The 21,119-nt window shown below is 35.3% G+C and overlaps 2 protein-coding genes across 3 annotated transcripts; one reads left to right on the top strand and one right to left on the bottom strand.

Annotated features, from left to right (window-relative positions):
- Positions 1-1,424: 1,424 nt before the first annotated feature.
- On the top strand, positions 1,425-7,890 carry LOC120347559 (digestive cysteine proteinase 1-like). Of its 2 annotated transcripts, XM_078118082.1 has the most exons (10): positions 1,425-1,625; positions 1,995-2,134; positions 2,300-2,485; positions 3,135-3,311; positions 3,741-3,909; positions 4,104-4,221; positions 4,325-4,420; positions 4,799-6,162; positions 6,448-6,564; positions 6,986-7,890. In XM_078118082.1, exons 1-8 carry the CDS (start codon positions 1,478-1,480, stop codon positions 4,914-4,916), a joined length of 1,152 nt encoding a protein of 383 aa, XP_077974208.1. In that variant the 5' UTR covers positions 1,425-1,477; the 3' UTR covers positions 4,917-6,162; positions 6,448-6,564; positions 6,986-7,890. The 2 variants fall into 2 exon arrangements, with proteins under 2 accessions (XP_077974208.1, XP_077974207.1); XM_078118081.1 differs by having other exon boundaries at positions 6,448-7,890.
- Positions 7,891-14,220: 6,330 nt separating this feature from the next.
- On the bottom strand, positions 14,221-18,056 carry LOC120347389 (dnaJ homolog subfamily C member 25-like). Its single transcript, XM_078118088.1, has 4 exons — positions 17,195-18,056; positions 15,788-15,961; positions 15,500-15,686; positions 14,221-14,821 (listed from the first exon to the last, which is right to left on the bottom strand). Exons 1-4 carry the CDS (start codon positions 17,752-17,754, stop codon positions 14,702-14,704), a joined length of 1,041 nt encoding a protein of 346 aa, XP_077974214.1. The 5' UTR covers positions 17,755-18,056; the 3' UTR covers positions 14,221-14,701.
- Between the last annotated feature and the right edge of the window lie 3,063 nt (positions 18,057-21,119).

Here is a 21,119-nt window from a genome sequence, read left to right as displayed (position 1 = left end):
AAACGGCCCTAAGGGCGTTGACCTAATGACTTGAAATAGTCTTTTTCGTCACCAGTCTATTTTGACTACGCGAATACTCATATCTCATTTTTCTATGATATATCTCATTTTGTTCAACAGTATCAACATGCTGACTCGTCACGCTAATAATCGAATTGCGTAAGTCATTTTTAGCAGTTTTGAGAAAAACGTAAAAAACTTCCTAATGATATTGCTATGCCATTGAGAGTCAATGATTTGCCATAGTTCAATTTTTCGATCGTAGCCGGATTTAAGTTAATTTGTATGACGCAGTCATGTGACGTCATAATGGCGCACTGTGATTTAGGCAGAAATGTGTCTATGACTTAGGAACAAACGCAATTTTGCAACTTGACTATATACACCAGTCCTGAATACCAAACAATTCAAAAACGAATGTAATTCTTAGTATCTACGATGTCTAATCCCCAAAATAGCTAATCTGTTTCAATTGCATTATTTTTTATGTTTAAAAATATATATTTCCTCAATATAACACACTCTGCACACACACCAAAATTAGACTAAGATTAAATATAACATATAAAACAGCAAGGTACCCGTATATAAAAGTCAACCAGGAGGAATTGGACTCGGACAGTGATTATCACAAGTGTACGCCTTCCTATACTGTAGTATAAACTTAAATTTATGAGCGCCCAGCGAGAATCTGAGATGCAAAAACTCGAAAATCCTTCGCAGAGGTTGTTTTGCATTTGTGACGTCACAATAGTCCTGCGTTAACAATAACAATTCATTATGACGAAACAAATGAACAAATTTACATGTCATACAAAATCGCCATTTTTATGGGTTTCGGAATTCTTAAATAAAATCTTAACAGTTAACAGACAGGTGCGCACCTTTACATTGATACCTATTTTATAAAAAAAACCTCAAAACCGCCAAAAATGACTAACGCAATTCGGTTATTAGCCTGACGTGATATAGCCCAGCGGAAAAACAAATATTGACCTATTGAATAAAGTGAAAATGATTGAACGTTCAACAGAATTCTCAGACCAAAATTTGATACATTTTTGGAAAGCAGATGTTTAGGCGTATCGGCGATCATACGCTTCAATAAAGTATTTCTCATTAAAATATTCATTTTCTAATGATAAAATTATCAACGCGACAGATGAGAACGTATAATGTTTTTAGAGGATTTCATGGGGAGAAAGAGGAGCAAGTGAAGCTACGACTGTTGACTCATTCCATCTCCTTTTATGTCAATAACATCTGGTTTGTAAATAAGACTTGATGAAAGTACCCGTTTCGGGGCAACAAGTTGATGTCAATAACATGTCGCTATGATCAGTAACTTCCATTCATCTAATTTGGCCATGTCTGAGCAATCAGCAAAATTGAACTGCGGGGTGAATACATGCCTACATATTGCTTACATATAAAGTCGTTGTAAAATTTTGAGTCGTTCTTTAGAGGCACTACGTGCATGATAAGAAACTGTGCCAGAATTCAAAATTACGAGCGTAAGATGACGAACATGAAATTGGTTTTGTTTTTTGTGTTTGTGATCGTGATCCAGATAAGTTTTGTGAAATCGAATTACCACCTATGGCAAAGATGGAAACATGAATTTGGTAAGGACGAAATTGACATATATATATATTTACAAATATACTTATGTACTGAATATATTTTAGAAATAATGAGAAATTACCGCTCTATAAAATTTGACGCGCTACTACTTTAATTTCGACTTGCTGTTTTACACTAAAACATCGTAATATTTTTAAATGATTTTTTCGGCAGAATGGAAATGCTTCCAATATGTTATAATTTGTTTTATTATTCGAGAAAATAGTAAAATCTATTACTTCGAACTAAATTATATTTTGCGGAGTCGATTGTACCGATTGGGCTACAGCGACAACAACTAGGCAAAATTTTCTTTCAAAATAACAAAGGACTAACTTTGATTTATTAATAAAAAGTAAATCAATCTTTAGGCAAGAGATACGACACAGATGAAAATAATCAAAGATATACAACATGGAAAAAGAATCTTGAATTTGTTGAAAAACACAATGAGAAGTTTAATTCGGGAGAAACAACGTATAAAATGTCTATGAACGGACTTGCTGATTTGGTGAGTTTTGTCTGGTTTTTAAAAAATTATGGAATATTAGAATCTTCCATTACAACTGCATAAATAAAATCCACTCTCCATAACTGAGTGTTTTGTTGAGAACAAAAGAACTTGAATAAAATATGTATATATATATATTCATTCGTAACACGTATATTTTTGCAGACACAGAATGAATTCAAAACGATGCTGATGGAATATTCTAGTTCATTCGCACAGTTGAGAAATTCAAGTTTATTCAAGTCGGGATTTAACAATTCGGTACCAGATATACTTGACTGGAGAAGTGAAGGTTATGTTACACCGGTAAAAAATCAAGGACAAATTGGATCTTGTTACTCGTTTTCAGCAGTGAGTTAATAATTTTCAATCTCAAATACTTGTCGTTATGACAATATTGGTTTAATTACGAACCAAAGGTTAGCAATAGTGACTAGATCTGACATGGGCAAACTACGGTCTGTGGGCCAAATCCGGCTCGCTGGGTGATTCAATCTGGCCCGCCTGATGCTGTCACAACCAAACTAAAACCAAATTTTGATGTTTTGTAAAAGATAACTCAAGGAATTTGTTGAGATTGCGATTAAATTTAGTTTTGTCGCGCGGCCAACTGTTATCCATTTTTGCAGTTGTAACAGTGTAATTATTGTTCATAAAATGCAACATTTTACGTGACACTTACAACGCTCGGCAGTCTGGGTGGGCCAAATTTTTGGCAACCTTGCCCCCCTGGACTAGACTGTCAAATTTATATAATATTGACCAGACTCCCGCGTTAGAATGGACGTTTGATGACATAATGGCCCTGTTTCGTCATAATAAATTTCACCTTTGTTCGGTAACCTCGTTGACTTAGAACCATTTCAATTAAGTGAGACTTCCTGTAATAACCAATGTCAGTTTTTTGTTAACAGGGTAATTTTATTCATTTTTAATTTTAATATTTATAATGACTCACTTATGATAGTACTGATTGAAATTTCACCATTTGCTTTAAAAGGTCGAGGCCGTAGAGGGACAATATTTTAAACAAACCGGAATACTTGTGTCGCTTAGTGAACAACAGATTGTTGATTGCGATCAGGGAGGTGATGGGGGAATTCCTTATAAAGTTTATGAATATATCCAAAGAGTCGGAGGAGTGCAAACGGAGCAAGATTATCCATATGTAGCTAAGGTAAGACACAGATGTCTTGTTACCATGTACTGCGATTTAATTCAAGTATATGTCTTCTGTATACTGTATAACTACTAAAGATAAGATCATATATATATAATATGTATAATACTTAAACTATGAAGTGATAAACGGATACAGTGACATGGCAAAATTAATAATACTTCTGAAAAGTTTTTCAAAGCTTTCATCATTCACATTCACATCATCATCCAGGCGATGTTTAAATGTATGAAAACAAGTTGGAAATATTTTCGTCAGAAACTTTAACCAAACAGTTGCTAAATGTGGAAATATTACCTCGTAAAACATTTTTTGATCGACCCTACAATGGATGAACTTTGGCCATGAAAAAACTTATTCACACAATAATCATATCAAAGTAATAATAACAGTGGTCTTTTTTAATTTAACATAACGTTTGTTCAGGTGCAAAAGTGCAAATTTGACAAGAGCAAAGCGTATGCTGCCGTATCGTCATATGATTTAATAAGACCACGAAGAGACGAAGATTCCCTACAAACGGCTATCGCTCAGGTTGGACCGATATCAGTCAGTAGTATCAAAATCTATCAAAGTTTCCAGTTTTATCATTCAGGTAATATTTGATTTGATGCTATATTTAAACAAATATTCAGAAAGAAATGATTCGATAATATTAATTAAAATATATTTTGGAAGTAAAATAATAATAAATCTTTAAATTATTGATGTGCAAATTTGGGGAACAGCAAACCACAGACGGCCAATATCCTTTCCATATTACTTCATTATCAACTAATTATTCGTTAGGTGTTTATTATGAACCGAAGTGTGATGGGCTTGGTCAGCCCGGTGACGGCTATCATGCAATGCTAGCAACTGGTTATGGATCAGAAAATGGAAATGATTATTGGATGGTAAAGAATAGGTACGTCAGGCTTTCAACTTGGGCTTATATAAATTTAAGTTCTGCCACTTTGTGGAAATTGATATATATATATATATAAATATATGTATTTTTCTTTTCCAAGTTGGGGAACAGGATGGGGAGAGAACGGATATATTAAAATGATAAGAAATAAGAACAACAACTGTGGAATAGCAAGTCAAGCAACATATCCTATCATGTAAGTTTAAGGAATGATGCTGGTGGTAAATTGTTGAAAAAAAATAAAGCTATTTCCCCTGTTGCATGAAACACTCAAGCCGGCGAATAACTGATGAGAAAAGCGTTTAAAAGTCGTTTTTGTGTTGCATTCATACAAGCCCCCAATATTGCGTAAATAGGCGCTTTATAGGTGACTGCCGCACCGTTTGACACCTGCGTGGCGTAGTCTTACTCTTAGCGTGGAGAAAACAAGCGAATGAGTAATGATAGATATTATTACGAAGGATCATCCAGAGTATAGTGTTCTGCTAATTATAAACAAGTTAGGCTAAAATCAAAACCCAAAATTTCTAGTGAATTATTTTATTTTGTTACAATACCACACATTTTTTTGCAGGTCTGCACAACAACGAGCGCTGGCAATACCTGAGACGACGACATCAGGGGGAAACATTCAAGCTTGGTCAATGGCGGCATTGTTGATCAGTCTGGTGTCTGCTTCAGTTTTCTTTTGATTTCAGTTCATACTTTTGCTTCTATTTCATGTATACATATAACTATTTCATCACTCCATTATTGGGTTCTTATACGCCTTTTGTATTTAGCTTGTTTTAGGTTGGAGGATGTTTCCCCGAGCTTCATATGTTGTTTATTTCCGTAACAATTGCAAATCAGCAACAAGTTAACAATGACGTAACAATTGGTATTTGCGGCCTCTCAGACACCTCTTCCCAGGGCTGCCACTTTAGATGTTTTATAGCTAGATCTAGATGTTTTTTTTTCGAGATATAGATGTAAAATTTGGTGTCTAGATGTTAGCTATAAAATCTAGTTATTTTTTTTTTCAACGTTCCCAATATTATCCGGTGGGAAATGAATAAAGCGATTTGTATATTACTGTAGTATGTGAATGAATATTATTTCATTACAAAGAAGTAAGTTAAATATATAGGCCGCGAGCCGAGGCCATTTATCTTTCAGTTTCGTAGCGCACATCAGGTAACTACCTGAAAATGATTTTAAAATGTTCCTTAGAAATTTAGTAACAAATATTGCCTTGTTCCCACTTCCAAAAGTTGCACGTTTTACAGAAAACACGCTTTTACTACAATAAATATGTGTTACCATCTGTCCTATTTTCTCTGCTTTTCCGGTATCATGGGCCAATGAACGCAGACTTCTGCACGACGTAACAGTCAAGTTAGTCAGCTGTAGGTGGATCCCCAGTGGTCGGATGAATATCAGAAGTACTCAACTGCTCGCTTTTGCGTTGAGTAGCCTTTCCATAGTTTTTTTCAGTTACCGGTAATATTAGTCCAGTTATTCTAAGGAGGTGTTGAAAAGTATAGGTAAGATATTAAACACTTGTATATCCTTGCCATAAATAGCAATTTTAGTTGAGCACTAGCTCATAAGACGTTGTTAAATAGGTACGGTGCGGTAACTCCAAGGAAGGCTAGACCTAGAATAATATGTCACAAACAACGATATTTTCTGGCTTGCATGAAATGTTTATGATTAATTTAATGACTCTTCTTGACTATTCAGCAGACTTATACTACTATATAGGCCACAGCATATTTGGAAATAGAAATGAATGGCTGTTTCTGTAATGCACGGTTGTGTGAAAGAGAAGAAATTAATCAATTTTACTAATGTCGGTTGGTCTAAATCTAAATTCATAGAGTCGACAAGAACCTGGGAAGCAATGATAAGTTATGCCGGAGTGGAAAGAAAGGTAGCATTGGAAATGATTGAGAGGTGAGAAATGAAGTTGTAGACAAACAGTTGATGTTTCAAAATATAGTCTATAGTCCATACTCATACTGTCATAGGACATTTCAGACTGTGATATATCAAAATTTAGTGTAGATATAGTCTAGTAATGGTATGCAAACACTGCTGGACTGTAGAACATGCAATGAGCATATATACGCTCATTTAGTACATCAGATAAAATGCATTATGTATTCAAGGTATTAGTTAGTATTTAGGGGTATTTTTAAAATCATGCTGCTCCAAACATTATTTTCTTCCTTATTTTAGATACTGTACTACAAAAGAAAACGGCAATGTTCCACCAATCCGACCTAACGCAGGCTCTGATCCCTGCTGCTATCAGTGCTATAAAATGGATTAAACAAGAAGTCTTGAAGCTTAAAGGTATATGAGAATCATAATAGTTGCAAACAGCTTAGATGGGCTATTCATATTGAAATACTTTAGCACTTTTCTGCAATTGGAACTGCCCATCAAATTCATGTTGGAGACTTCATTGAGATTTTAAATTCATTTTTTTCCCTCGACTATGAAGATCTTTTGAGGTTAACGAGGTATTAATAAATAAAGCTGAGGAATTTGAAGAGAATATGAAGAATGTAAATGATACCAGGGCACGTCTATTTAACACTGTCAAACATAAGGATTATACTCTCCACCCAACAATAATTCACTGAAGAAGCATGTGGCCCTCAAATCAGTTCTTGAGTTGGCAAACTGCAAAGAAAAATAGTCAAAATAATTTATGAAAGTGTGCCAAAATCAACTTAAATTGCACAGATTTTTGTTTTTGTATTGACTGCAGAAATCACAGTACACCTATAGAGGAAAAGTCGATTTTTGAGATAGTGGATTTCGAAAACAATTCAGAAGAAAGTGAATTAGATATTACAGTTGATTTAATAAGTATCATACATTTGTTGTTTTTTTCGGACATTTGTTAGTGTCGTAGTCCTGTTTCTAGAAATATTATTGCCTTTGTTCAAATACATAACCACATAAACTAAAAAAAGATTAATTGTAAATTGTAATATTTCTGTTCACTATGTTATGTACATATTGTACATTCATTTAATTTTCTTGACTTTTGCGGTAAATTTCTAAGTGAGAAATAACTGATTTATTTGTGTTTTCGTGCTCACGATGTTAATTTGTGACTTCATTGCTTAAAAATAAATACGTTTGATACTTGATAGCTTCTATAAAATGGATGTAGCTTTTTATGCTGTTCTTGTTGTAAACTGCTTGTGATTATTACATAAAATTTATTCTCAAATGTGAATCAGCGTTGTTGGTGTCGCTGCTTTCGAGGTCACTCCCGACTCCTGTCACACAAATCATACATTTGTTGTTTTTTTCGGACATTTGTTAGTGTCGTAGTCCTGTTTCTAGAAATATTATTGCCTTTGTTCAAATACATAACCACATAAACTAAAAAAAGATTAATTGTAAATTGTAATATTTCTGTTCACTATGTTATGTACATATTGTACATTCATTTAATTTTCTTGACTTTTGCGGTAAATTTCTAAGTGAGAAATAACTGATTTATTTGTGTTTTCGTGCTCACGATGTTAATTTGTGACTTCATTGCTTAAAAATAAATACGTTTGATACTTGATAGCTTCTATAAAATGGATGTAGCTTTTTATGCTGTTCTTGTTGTAAACTGCTTGTGGTTATTACATAAAATTTATTCTCAAATGTGAATCAGCGTTGTTGGTGTCGCTGCTTTCGAGGTCTCTCCCGACTCCTGTCACACAATTAAAGTATTTTTTGTTGTTGGTTACATGTATGCCATATTTTTCGTAATCTACCTAATAAATTATGATTGACTGAGGAAGTCCGATTTTGGTCAGGCAAAACATTACAGGAATACATTTGTGTTAGTGTGCTGTAGGGCTCTCGAATTGTATAGTTCTTATGTATGCGTTGTAAACTTATGGTTATTGAATTTCCGGGAACCTCTTATATTCAATTTCGCACCAGGATTGTGGAACAAGCTGTAATGCGTTCATTATGTTCGTTTTCACACAAAACTGAAGAATTTATTTAGTTACCAGATGTGCGCTACGAAACTCATTTTCTGGGCGTTTTCATGGTTTCGTCTCACGGCCCATATCCGTGGTAAGGATCTACAAGTGTTTAATAATTTACTTATACATTTTTCAACAACGTCTTAGCATAACTTAACTAATAATAACTAAACAGGGCTATGGAAAGCCTGCCCAACACAGCGCAAGGTCGAGCAGAAATAACTAATATTCATCCGCTCGCTAACAGCTGGTTTAATTCAATTGTTACGTCATGCAGAAGTCATTGTTCAGTGCCGAAAATGTAGAGAATATAGGACAGATCGTAGCACATATTTCTTGTAGTAAAAGCGTCTTTTCCGTAAAACGTGCAACTTTTGGAAGTGGGAACAAGGCAATATTTGTTACTAAATTTTTAAGGAACATTTTAAAATCATTTTCAGGTAGTTACCTGATGTGCGCTACGAAACTCACTTTCTAGGCGTTTTTCAGGGCCTCGGCTCGCGGCCTAATATTGATGTAAAAATATATATATTGATAAAACTCATTTGTATTGAATTATTCGAATAACGATTTAAACATGTTTAGAACATGTGACGTTTTAATTGAATAGAAAGGACGACGTTGGTCCGATGAGTCAGTGCTTTGTAATGCATCGTTGCCAATTGATGAGAATAATTTGTGTAGTACAAGTTGCTTACTCTAGGTTTTTAAAATTATAAAGTTTTTCAAGTGCTGTTAAATTTGTCTTCCTTTACTTTTTGGTGATATGAACTACGCAAAAAATAATCTGAGAAACAGCATGAAGACAGATTTACTGAATGCAATACCTGAATACTGGTTATCAAAGTCCGCCTGATTTGAAAAAACAATGCTGCACTTCTTATAAGTTGCTGATTCGGTTGCCAAGAGAATAGGTACAGAAAAAACTTATAAAAATTCCTTCGAAGCAACAACATTAACAGATGTCAGATCTAATATTATGTGATATATATAATAAACTTTGTATGCTCCTGTTTCATTGATTTTCATTAAATTCAATGACTTCAAATCTAGATGTATTTTTTAGATGTTTCATTTTTCAATCTAGATGTTTTTTGTGGTCAATCTAGATGTTTTTAGTCAGGCAAAAGTGGCAGCCATGCGTTCTTTCGCTCAGACAGATGTTCAAGCGGGTTGTAAACATTGCCTCTTTTTGGAAGTTTTGTCAGTGTTATTGTCAGTTTTCGATTGTGTTTGAATAAAAATGTTAGTTTTGAACATGTGAGCAAGTACATATATATATATGGAGAATCTATCCAAGGGTGAAGGAAACATCTATAGCAGGGTCGTCCAACCCGTGGCCCGCGGGCCATATGTGACCCGCAGAGGCATTTTGAGTGGCCCGCGCTGTGTTTTCCAGAATTGAATAAAAAAATTGAAGTAAAGCTATTTTTCGAATGATGTAGTATACAAAGATGTGATACAAACGATTTTGTTTATTTTCCTGAAATTCACTCTGCCAGCCCATTCAAACTAGCCATTAGTGCCATTTTTAATCGAAAACAACTGGGAGGATATATCGATAAATAAAGATGCCATAGCCGCCTATACACTTGGTCTTTCTATATAACGTTATCGCAAAACAATCGCAGCCATTCTCAGATTTGAGAATGTATATTATGTATTACCGGTATACTATTATGAGCACTGACATTAAGGTTACTGCTCAGTTGGCGATCTTCTTGCGGGGAGTTAATAATGATTTGGAAGTTACCGCAGAGCTCGCGGTCATTGTCCCTATTAGAGGTATTGGTCTGTTGGGAGCTGTGATGAAAATAACAAAGCGTCTTGGCATGTCTTTGGCGAAACTTACGGAAATAAATACTGATGGTGCCCCATCAATGGTTGGGAAACAACAGTTTTATTGGTATAATATTTGTGAAAGTTTGGTGTGCGGGTGTTGTTTGTTTTTTCAATAACCTGTAGTCAGTGTAGCAAAACTAGAACATAATGCCATGTTGAGTGGTCCGCGCAGTTATTAGTAAACTACATGTGGCTCTTCGGCTAAAAAGGTTGGACGACCCTGATCTATAGTATACCTATAAAGTTTTATTTGACCTCTATTTTGAAACCCACATCATAGACAAACGCAGGAAACAGCTTTCAGACTTTGAGAGGAAGTAATTATTCTTTTCGAAAGTGAACATCAGACTTGGGGACTGACAAGATGTCTAGCTGTGTTACCGATTTTTTTTTCTGATGTTCTGGCGACCACCCTGTAGTTATAGGGCGTTGAAAACTTTTACCGCAATAACTTTACTTGTATTTGAAATCAGGAAATGAAGGTTTATCAATAACCAGGTTTCAAGGTACACATTAACAATTATTCAGAGTTTACATGGATTTTGTAAGTAAATTTATGAGAAATATGCTAAACTACGTGATATACATGAATTATATTATCATCAATGAATGGATCAAAATTGATATATATATATATATATACCGGTAGATCCATACCTGTCCATTGGCTTTCAGTCGTATTAAAGGCATTGCCATCCTGTTACATTGTTATTTCGGATTTCTGGGTCGTTACTCTCCGAAATGGACAGATCGATTGTATGGTAATTCCGTGAAAGATGCAACAGCGTCGTTGTCGAGAGCTTTTTTTAAATTGCAATAAACAGTATCAATCAATAATAAATACATCACAGTAATACATAACAATATCATGGCAAATCATTCTATGCATGCCCTTCATTTGGTTTTTCATAAAAAAATTATTGCAGTATACAATATTAATAAATACTATTTAATCTTATCTCTAATTCAATAACAATGTCATCCCAGACGACCCTATAGCCTACATATACATAAATTATTAGGTAATACAATAGGTATAATAATATAATAACAATTATCTGTTTAGAATAATAATATTACTGCAAACTTCAAATAAATTCCATTTTTTTCTATGTATGTGAAGTTTGCCATTTTTTAATGCTGCATATTTTTCACTATCACGAATATCACATAAAAATTTGAGAAACACATCAAAAATCGGTTTGTGCTTTTGAATTCGGCATCTATATATATAGAAACGTTCAGCCAGTTACCAAATTGTAAATTAAGAATATCATCAAACCCTATGAAACATTCTTTCATTTTAAGACAAAAATTCATATATATCGTCTGTTTTGAAAACTATCCATTGGTCTACCTCAGACCAAAATTGACTTGTTATGGGACAATAATAAAACAAATGTAATAAGGTTTCAATATGTTGTTTACATAATTCACGCATATTTGTCTCCACTAGTCCCAACCCACGTAATGCATAGTTGAGAACTGTAGATTTATAAAAAAAGTTCAATCTGGAAAGATCTTTAATTACCAGCAGTCATATCCCTTATCTCCACGTCAATTAAGTGCACCGAATGGTGAAATTCGGCATATCAAGTTAATTGGTTCACCATTTCACTGTTTACTCACTATTCTAACTAACTATTCATTCGTATTTTTAATATTTATTTACCTCACCACATGCATAGAATATTACATATAATCATATTTTTGCAAATCTCACCTCCTATTCATTGCACTTGGTGTTGACAAATATTACTGTCATACACTGACGACAACCAGGTTTTGCTGCTATGTATACAATTGTACTATACATTGCTATATTCATCGGCTATTACTTAACTGTAAATCAATCGCTTTTTATTTGTTCAATTGTCGTCACACCTGTACCCACTTCTAACTAATGATAATTGATTGAAATATTTTACCCACTTCCATTTCATGTTCATTTATTCTGCGCTGCCCTTTGATTCACGTATTCGTCCACGAAGCCTTTACGAAGTGGGGGACCTCATATAGCGACATCTAAGTTCAACTTTCTATAGGGTTCTTGCTGTTGTTCCCCAAACCCCGCGTGCCGAGACTACGCTTTCTTATTCCTGCCCGCTTTCAAGTCTCTAATAAAACGTGTAAGATCTTTGTTGTATGTTGTATTATAAAAGCAATGATAAAAGCACAAAATAGATATTTAAAACAATAAAGAAACTTAACTTAGTTGAGTTGCGATGATAGAGGTAGTTGAGCTGCGTGAGAGTCGAGCGTTGTCGCCGAGTGCCAGAAGACGAGTGTCGTTATCCAGTGCCAGGATTGAGTCCCATAATTTGTAAGATTCGAAAAAAGCGAAAAACGTGGCAGCGCGTCACGGGTCATGTGACCTGAGCCTAGTGTCGCTATACAGACAAGTGATACAATTCAATTCGTTTATTACTCCAGACCGCTGCGGTCCATATAAAAATAACACAAACGAATAAACATAAGCAAGAATAACACAATAGATATATACATAAAATACCTGATACGACAATCATATTTACAATAGATCTCAAAAAAGATGTATATAATACTGTAATCTAAGAAGCCAAAAGTGAAGTATAGAATCCAAGATAGCCCGTCACAACCAGTATCTGGGAATCAACTAATGATTGTAATAGGATGTTATTGGAGTTCCTGCATCTTGTCATGAACAACCACAGATTTTGTATATGGAGTGCTTCGAAAGAGGGAATGTTCCAAGATACCATTTTGTGACGGACACTCTCAGATCTGGAAACACACTGAATTACGCGATAAGCATTATTATATATTATGAAGTTTTAATTTTTTTATACAAAAAGAGCAGTTTCGAAAATTACTATGCCACGCCCTGGAAATTCCCTTGAAGCGGCTTTCAAACAATTGATTGAACATGCATTACAATGAATAGATTTAATTTCATCGTGATCCGGAATGAATTCAATTTGCGGCGGCAAATTCAATTTGAAACCGACAATAGATAAAAGTGGGACATGAAGCGCGGAGCTGGCGTTTTTCATCTTCAGTGCGTACTGTATCGTTCGTGTTGGTAACTAAGCAAAATGAGTGCCGGAGGCGCGCGAAATTTTTACAATTTGATCTAAAATAGCGGTAATTAGTTGAGCCATTTTTTATTTGTCGCGCAGTGTTTATGATACTTTTTTCGTTTAATTCACAGCGTGCATGATTTCATTTTAATATGCAAATTAGCGTATTGCACAGCTCGAATTTAAACATTTTTTCGTCGTCACCAAAATCATTATTTAGGATGGGATTTACATATTTATTCAGAGGAAGGGGGAAGCGGATACGACGGCCTAACCATATGGCCAACCACGCCTCTCGTCCGGTTACCATTCCATGTGGGGTATGGGATTAGTTAGTTACAGTATTTGTTTTCGGTAGCATGGACTTGATGATGGGGGAAGCCGTGCTCGTAACCGACAAGCGGTTACGTGAACCACCCTACGGCGGCGATCAGCAATCCTCTCGCACATAACTATACCCACATGGGATGCGAACCCACGCAGAGTAACCAGAAATGCCTTGGCGTGCGTATTCCTAACGCTTAGCACGATGAGCCACAACGCGGCCGGACAGGTTAATGACAATATTTTCATTCTATCTTAATCGCAGCCCTGTCTTTGCCAATGTAGATACACTGTTCCACTTATTGTAAGATTGAATTAACGGCGGTTTCATTCATCAGTTTTTATCACTCGCATTTCTAGTATGTTTCTTGTAATAATTCGCGACTAGTCGGAACACCGAAAAAAGACACTGGATCACCTTATGATCCGCGGGCCATCGTTTCGCCACTCCTGCCCTAGAACTATGTGTCAAAATCATCTCATCATCCGGCTATATTATGTTCAATGAAGCGGTTGCGACTGTTTCGGTCAGGGATCTAATGCAGTCAAGCGGCTGCGACTATTGGCTAACAAACGTCATACGGCAAGGCAAGCACACATGATGGTACTGCACACCGTGCCAATCAATAATAATATTGTTTCACTGGACATCACCAGTAATACTAATCTAGCCGTTCAATATTGACCATGTCCCAACAAACACAAGAAGAAAATATCTCTTATTTACAAAGCAGAATGAACACGCAGCTTAATTTTACAAAAAATAATACCAAACAGGCTAAAATTGCTTCATTTATTTAGATATCACCAATAACCAGATGTACGTTTCCAAAGATTTGCACAAAATTGGACATCAATATTACAAAATGAGGCTAAGGAGGATAAAAGTTTTAGTAGCAGCTTCGCAGTTAACAGGTAAACTTTCAAATTTAAATTAGTTGAATATTGCTTCATATTTGATACAATCTTCATTGCACAAGTTTTTGAATTGTTGTACTAATATTAAAATTTTGCCTAAACTACTGAACTCATTACATTGAAACTTTTAGTAGTTTTTAGTTTAGTATCTTTCTTCAATTTTATTTGCTGTTCAGCCCATTGCTTAGTCAAAAATTCTCATTTAATTTTGAAAAATGTTTTTACTGGCCATAAATAATAGGTATATTGTGAGAACTCAGTATTTTGGATATTTATGCATTAAATAAATATTATATAAAATTTCCTATGTGTAACAATGTATTACAGAAAGTAAAGCCAGCATTAATCTTCAAACGTCATTCTCCCTGGACCACCCTTATTCATAAATCTTCTGTATCTCTTCCATCTCGGATCTTCAGCCATTTTAATTTTAGCTTCCTCTTCTTTTTCTGCCATATATTGCTGAAATGAAGAAAATGTCACAGAGTTGATTGACAAAACTCAACAATAAATCTGTGAATATAGCATGAATGCATGACCATACCCGACTGCTTGCTTGTGTATGCTAGATAGCTACCATTATTAAAAAAATTTGATGTTAATCGAATGTCACAAGTACAACTAGCATACCTTTGTAAACTTTTCCAATACATTATGAATATGCATGATGAATTGCATTTAACTGAATTTCAGAAAACTTGACAAAAAATTTTATCAGGTTTCGAGTCAAGTCTGGAAGTTACACAAGATCAATATTCGTTCAGCTAAAATGACTAGAGTAATATCGAGTCTTTGGAAAATATGACTCAAGTCTCCCCAATACCACCAGGAATTAATCAAACTAGTTGGGAAAGGCATGGTATATTTTTGTTGAATTTTTATCTGGAGACATTACAAATTTAAAATGGAATAATCTGTTACCGGTACTCTTTTACTAATAGGATTTAACTTCATAATTTAATCAGACATAAATTGTGATTTAAAATAGTGTTTAATTTCCTATTATTGTTGGATCATTTCAATTACTGGTATATTAAATGAGCTTCATCAACCATTTAACTCATTATTTCTAATCTCCCAAAATCCCAAATTACAGTAACAACAAAATTGTGAAGAGATAAAAAAAAAATTACTCAATACCTTCGCATTTTCATTAATCCATAATTTTCTTTTAGTACAAAGTTGTTTTTCTTTATCCTCCAAAACGTCCCATCTCATTTTAGTTAATTTTAAGTTTTTTCTCATTTTATAAATTTTATCTTCTTCTGTATATTCATCCTTCAAATACGAGTACCTATAAAACCACCTGGCATAGAATTTTGTCCATCTGTTAATAAAAAGAGAAGAATTATTGAAACAAATGGCAGGGCCCCTCAATAGCCAATACCTCATAAATAAACATAGTATAACAATAATACACTGACTAACATGATCGCATGATATGGAAGAAGAAATATCTGAATCCATAAAACATCAGAAATTTTTGGCTTTTGATAACCTCCTTTAATATCTGCATTTTCTTCAATAACTTTACGTAATATTGCATTTTCATCTTCTTTCTTTTCCTCTTGGGTTTTAAACTTGTCCTTTTTTCTCTGTGCACTGTTGCAATAATAAATAAAGTTTAATTCTCAATGGAAAGTTATAATACCCATATTAAACAACGGATGGAATATCTATGGTTACATACAACTCATATATTAGAGCGCTTTTAAATTAATTCGATCTCAAATAAATATGTTACTAATAGGTTTAGGGCTACAATATTAACAAATCTAAGAGATAAGGTCCAAACTGAGATGTATGAATCCCAGACTGGATTCCATGGCAGATGCACGCCCGAGGGCGCTAGCGCCTAGCGCTCCACAAAAATGCACGCGAGCGAATTCAATTTTGCACGCCGAAAATTTGCAATTGCTCACCAATGTAAATCGGTTTAAATAGTTTTTAAATCAATAATCTAGTAATATAAAGATGCCAAAAAATTATAACTTTACAATTGTCGACTAATACTTGATTGCAAGATTTGGCCTGATCGAAAAATGCGAAGCAAAAATCACCATATCGTGTTGAATGATAGGAATCCCGTGAGAAAAATCGCCTCCTCACCGACGCTGGCCAGTTATGGCTCTGATTCAGCGTATTTTTAATACAATAATTTTACACGGATGTACTGAACAGTACCGGTATCTAAAGTCGCACAAACACTCTCAAAATTAGTGACAAAATATAGAAATGATGTTTGGGGGTCAAAGGTAAAACGTCCATTTTTGCTATGATTCAACTTATTTTTTATCCAATACTGGTAATTTTACGCGTATGTATTGAGAGGTATCTTAGGTCGAAATCAGTTTAGCGGGCGCAGTTGTTTTGCACGCCGTGAACTATAATTGCACGCCAGAAATTCTTATTTGCACGCGGGAATTTCTGATTGCTTGCCCGATTTCTCGTTCGAAAAGGCCATCAAATCCAGACTGGTATGAATCTACCACACAGTTTGGATTTGAAAATCATTCTCGTCAAGAATTTAGTAAAAGATCACAACAACAGCCCAAACTCATATCATTCATGAAGTCCTTAATTGGTCTCATGTATATAATCATCACGAAATCTAGATCAGTTTATGGAGCTCTTGTTTAAATTCATCAATTTGCACATATAAAAAACAATGAAAATATTGAACAAAAATGAATTCACTCTACTTTGAAATAATTGACCATATACTAATTTGAGAATTAATAGAACAATGAAAGCATTGCAATTTTGTGAATATGATTACTGCTTTTCAAATTGTGTCAAGAAAATCTAAACTCAATGAGAAAAATAAACAAATACCTTTTCTCTAAAATTAATCCCCTAGATTTTGCCTCTTCTTTTGCCATATTTCTATATTTAGTATTATGCAGCATATAATTTAAGGCTGTATTATAAGATGTCATCCAACTTATATATTGGAATACCGATATTGCAGTTATGGTCCCGAAAATTACATATCGGACATCAACATTCACTTTTCGTCTGTAATATCTATAGTAATTGTAATAATATTCCTCTGGGTGATCCAGATAATAATCATATTCTTCTTTTGCTTGTGCATCTTTTAATGTTTCATATGCAGTAGCAACTTGTTGAAATTTCTCGATAGCTTCTTCAATTTCTTGCGGAGAAGCACCTTTGTTTTGTACATAATCTGGATGATATTCTCTAGCAAGTTTACGATATGATCTTGAAATTTCTGATTTAGACGAGTCTCTAGTAACTCCAAGAACATCATAACATGTATCCTCTCCACAGTACATCTCAGAAATAAGTTGACATGAAATGCATGGTAGCAAGGCTATGAATATGACATATTTTGTCATAACATACATGGGTGGTATCCTACTCATGAGCATAACCTTGACAGACTTGGCTGCAAACTGATAAGAATAAATTATAAATCACAAAATTGACTAGTTCATTGAAAAGCTACACAATTCAATTATTACTGTACTATTCAATCATGGTATGACTGTATGATAGAATATACCGTAGCATAGGCATAGCAATTATTAAGTTATTGAAAATCTAACATTTGTAAGTGAACATTTCCTCATTTGTTATGAATTTTTGTGATGTTGTTTTTTTAATATGATTTCAAGTCAAGATCATTATCATTTACAGCAGGGGTCACCAAACTTTTTTGACCGTAAGCCAGGTATGACACAAACTGTGTTGAAAACGGGCCGGACAAATATTTTTATCAATGCAAAACAATTCATGTTGGGAAATATACGGTAAGTAGGCTACCGGTACCGGTATGAGTTTATTTCGACTCCATAATCAGCAGTAGCAGCAGTGAAATCCATTCAATTTATTCAAAAATATAAATTATATAAAAACAAATATACAAAATTTTTAAACACGCGGCGGTGTGGCTCAACGGGCTAAGCGTTAGGAATACGCTCGCCACCGCACCTCTAATTACTCTGCGTGGGTTTGCAGGTTCGAATCCCATGCAGGGATGGTTAGGGTGGTGAAGCCAGTCTGCGGACGATTTCATTCAAACCGCTATAAAACAAAAACCAATATTTCTAACCCGTTAATTTTTCCACCGTAGGTGCATTGGCATTTATTCTACACGCTGAACTGCGAATTGACTTTCTACGACCAGGGGTTAAAGCTATACAAACTACCGAAGTACGACACTCGGAAGACGTATTTGCGAACGAACTACCAGTGTGCGACCACGGATTTCAAGCCTTGAACGTCGTTTCTGCTGCGTCGAGACTAGAGCATACGCAGCCATGCGTGAAAAATTTGGGCTTCTAATTGCATTTCTGATTGTCATATATTTTAAGAACACGGTCATTTCGAACAAAACTCGTCAAATTATATCCAAAGTACCGCATCACTGCAATCAAACAGACAAAAACATGGTGGTCGCAAATTGCTCGACAAAGATATTATCGACGAATTGGAAATGCGCACCCCCTTATTACCCCTCCTTTAAATGTAAAAACGCGAAAATTTAAAGATGGTTGAAAGAAACCCAACTCTACCCTCTTGCCAAGTTTCATCTTTTTATCACTTATATTTGTATGGATTTTCAAGTTTTTTTAAAAGGACACTGGGTAGTTGGCGACATGAAAAAATGGTCCGTTGTTCTTCTTCGGTCGGGTTTTCGGTCGTAACTTTTTTGTTTGTAACCGCATTTTAGTGTAATTTCGCAGAGCTATGACTTATGAGGGACAAGTGGACGATAACGCGTGAGAAATATCGTCGCGGTTCGTTAATTTTTTCAGCATTAATTAAATCGATGAATTTAATGGCCGCAAATAGGTCGTGACCACAAAGTGGGTAAGCCACCCTATGTGCGAGAGCCAGTCTGGATTTCATGGCCTTTTTGAACGAGAAATCGGGCGTGCAATCAGAAATTCCCGCGTGCAAATAAGAATTCCTGGCGTGCAATTATAGCTCACGACGTGCAAAACAACTGCACTCGCGTGCAACTGACTTTGACATCAGATACCTCTCAATACATCCGCGTAAAATTACCGGTATCGGATAAAAAATACGTTGAATCAGAGAAAAAATGGACGTTTGACCTTTGACCCCAAACATTATTTCTACAGTTTGTCGCTAATTTTGAGAGTGTTTGTGCGACTTTGGATACCGGTACTGTTCAGTACATCCGCGTAAAATTATTGGATAAAAAATACGTTGAACCAGAGCAAAATGGACATACTTTGTCATTAATTTTGGTAGTGTTTTTACGTAGAATTAATGGATAAAAAATACGTCAAATTAGAGCAAAATGGACGTTTGACCTTTGACCCCAAACATTATTTTCATACTTTGTCACTAATTTTGGGAGTGTTTGAGCAACTTTAGATACCGGTACTGTTCAGTACATTCGTGTAAAATTATTGTATGAAAAATACGCTGAATCAGAGCCGTACTTGGCCATTGGTGCGGAGGCGATCTTTTCGTCCATAACTATTCTCACGGGATTCCTATTTCCTATCATTCAACATGATATGGATCTTTCCCCGAGCATCGACTTTCTTGTTTACTTCGTGACATTGGCCAATCAGCAAGATGCAAAAAAGGACGTAACAATGAGAGGAATTTTTCGCGGGTCAAAGGTTGGGGAAAGGTCCATGGTCTTTTTGCTTCGCAATATTTCGATCAGACCAAATCTTGCAGGCTGGTATTTGTCGACAATTGTGGAGTTATAATATTTTGGCATCTTTATATTACTGGATTATTGATTTTAAAACCATTTAAACCGATTTACATTGGTGAGCAATTGCAAATTTTCGGCGTGCAAAATTGATTTCGCTCGCGTGCATTTTTGCGGAGCGCTAGCGCCCTCGGGCGTGCACCTGCCATGGAATCCAGTCTGGTGCGAGAGGATTGCTGGACTCCTCGCCGTCGTTGGGTGGTTCACGTAACCGCTGGTCGGTTACGGCTTCATCCACCACCAAGTCCATGCTTCCGAAAAAACAAACAATATAACTAACCCCATATCCGACTTGAAATGGTACCGTAACCGGACGAGAGGCCGTGGTTCGCCATATGGATAAGCCCTCTTATCGGCTTTCCTCTCCCCCGGGATAAATATGTAAATTCCTATCCTAATACGAAATATCCTGAGGTTAACGTTAGCTGTTACGGCACAGCAGTACAGCGTTAGAAAAATAATTGCTGTCTTGAATATCTGCGTGTAAGCAATGAACCTTTCCCCGACCTTTGACCCCCGAAAAATTCTTTTTATACTTTACCATTGCAAAACTTTTGGGGTATGGGGTATGTGTTTCGAACTAGGGTTGGATTATCCGGATAGCGGATAACCGGTTAACCAAGAGGTATTTTGCTATCTGATAACCGGATATTACGGTTAACCGGATAATAGAGCAGTATAAATAATGCATATGCGCATTAGTGATTTTTATATTTTTTGTTGAGTGGCCAATAAGTGTGTTTCCATGGGCAAGTTTACTAGCAAGACATCTCTCAGAGCATATAATATTCACTTATATCCTCACCACTCTGCATATATTTTAGTCATCCGTGTAATGCTGGAGTGAACTTGACTATAGTATTACATCACAAAACACGCAGAAAAATGTGATTATTGCGTATTTGCGGTATAGAAGAGCCCGACTTACCTTAAAATAAAAGCATTTCTACTCTAGATATAAAAATAAATGGTAAGCTGCACGAACAAATCCAATTTCCTATTTTTGCGATCTTGAAAATTCATCAAATTTGAGCT

This window comes from Styela clava, chromosome 11 (assembly GCF_964204865.1).
Source record: "Styela clava chromosome 11, kaStyClav1.hap1.2, whole genome shotgun sequence".
In the NCBI taxonomy this organism is placed as follows: Eukaryota; Metazoa; Chordata; class Ascidiacea; order Stolidobranchia; family Styelidae; genus Styela; species Styela clava.
This window is presented reverse-complemented; position numbering and strand designations above follow the sequence as displayed.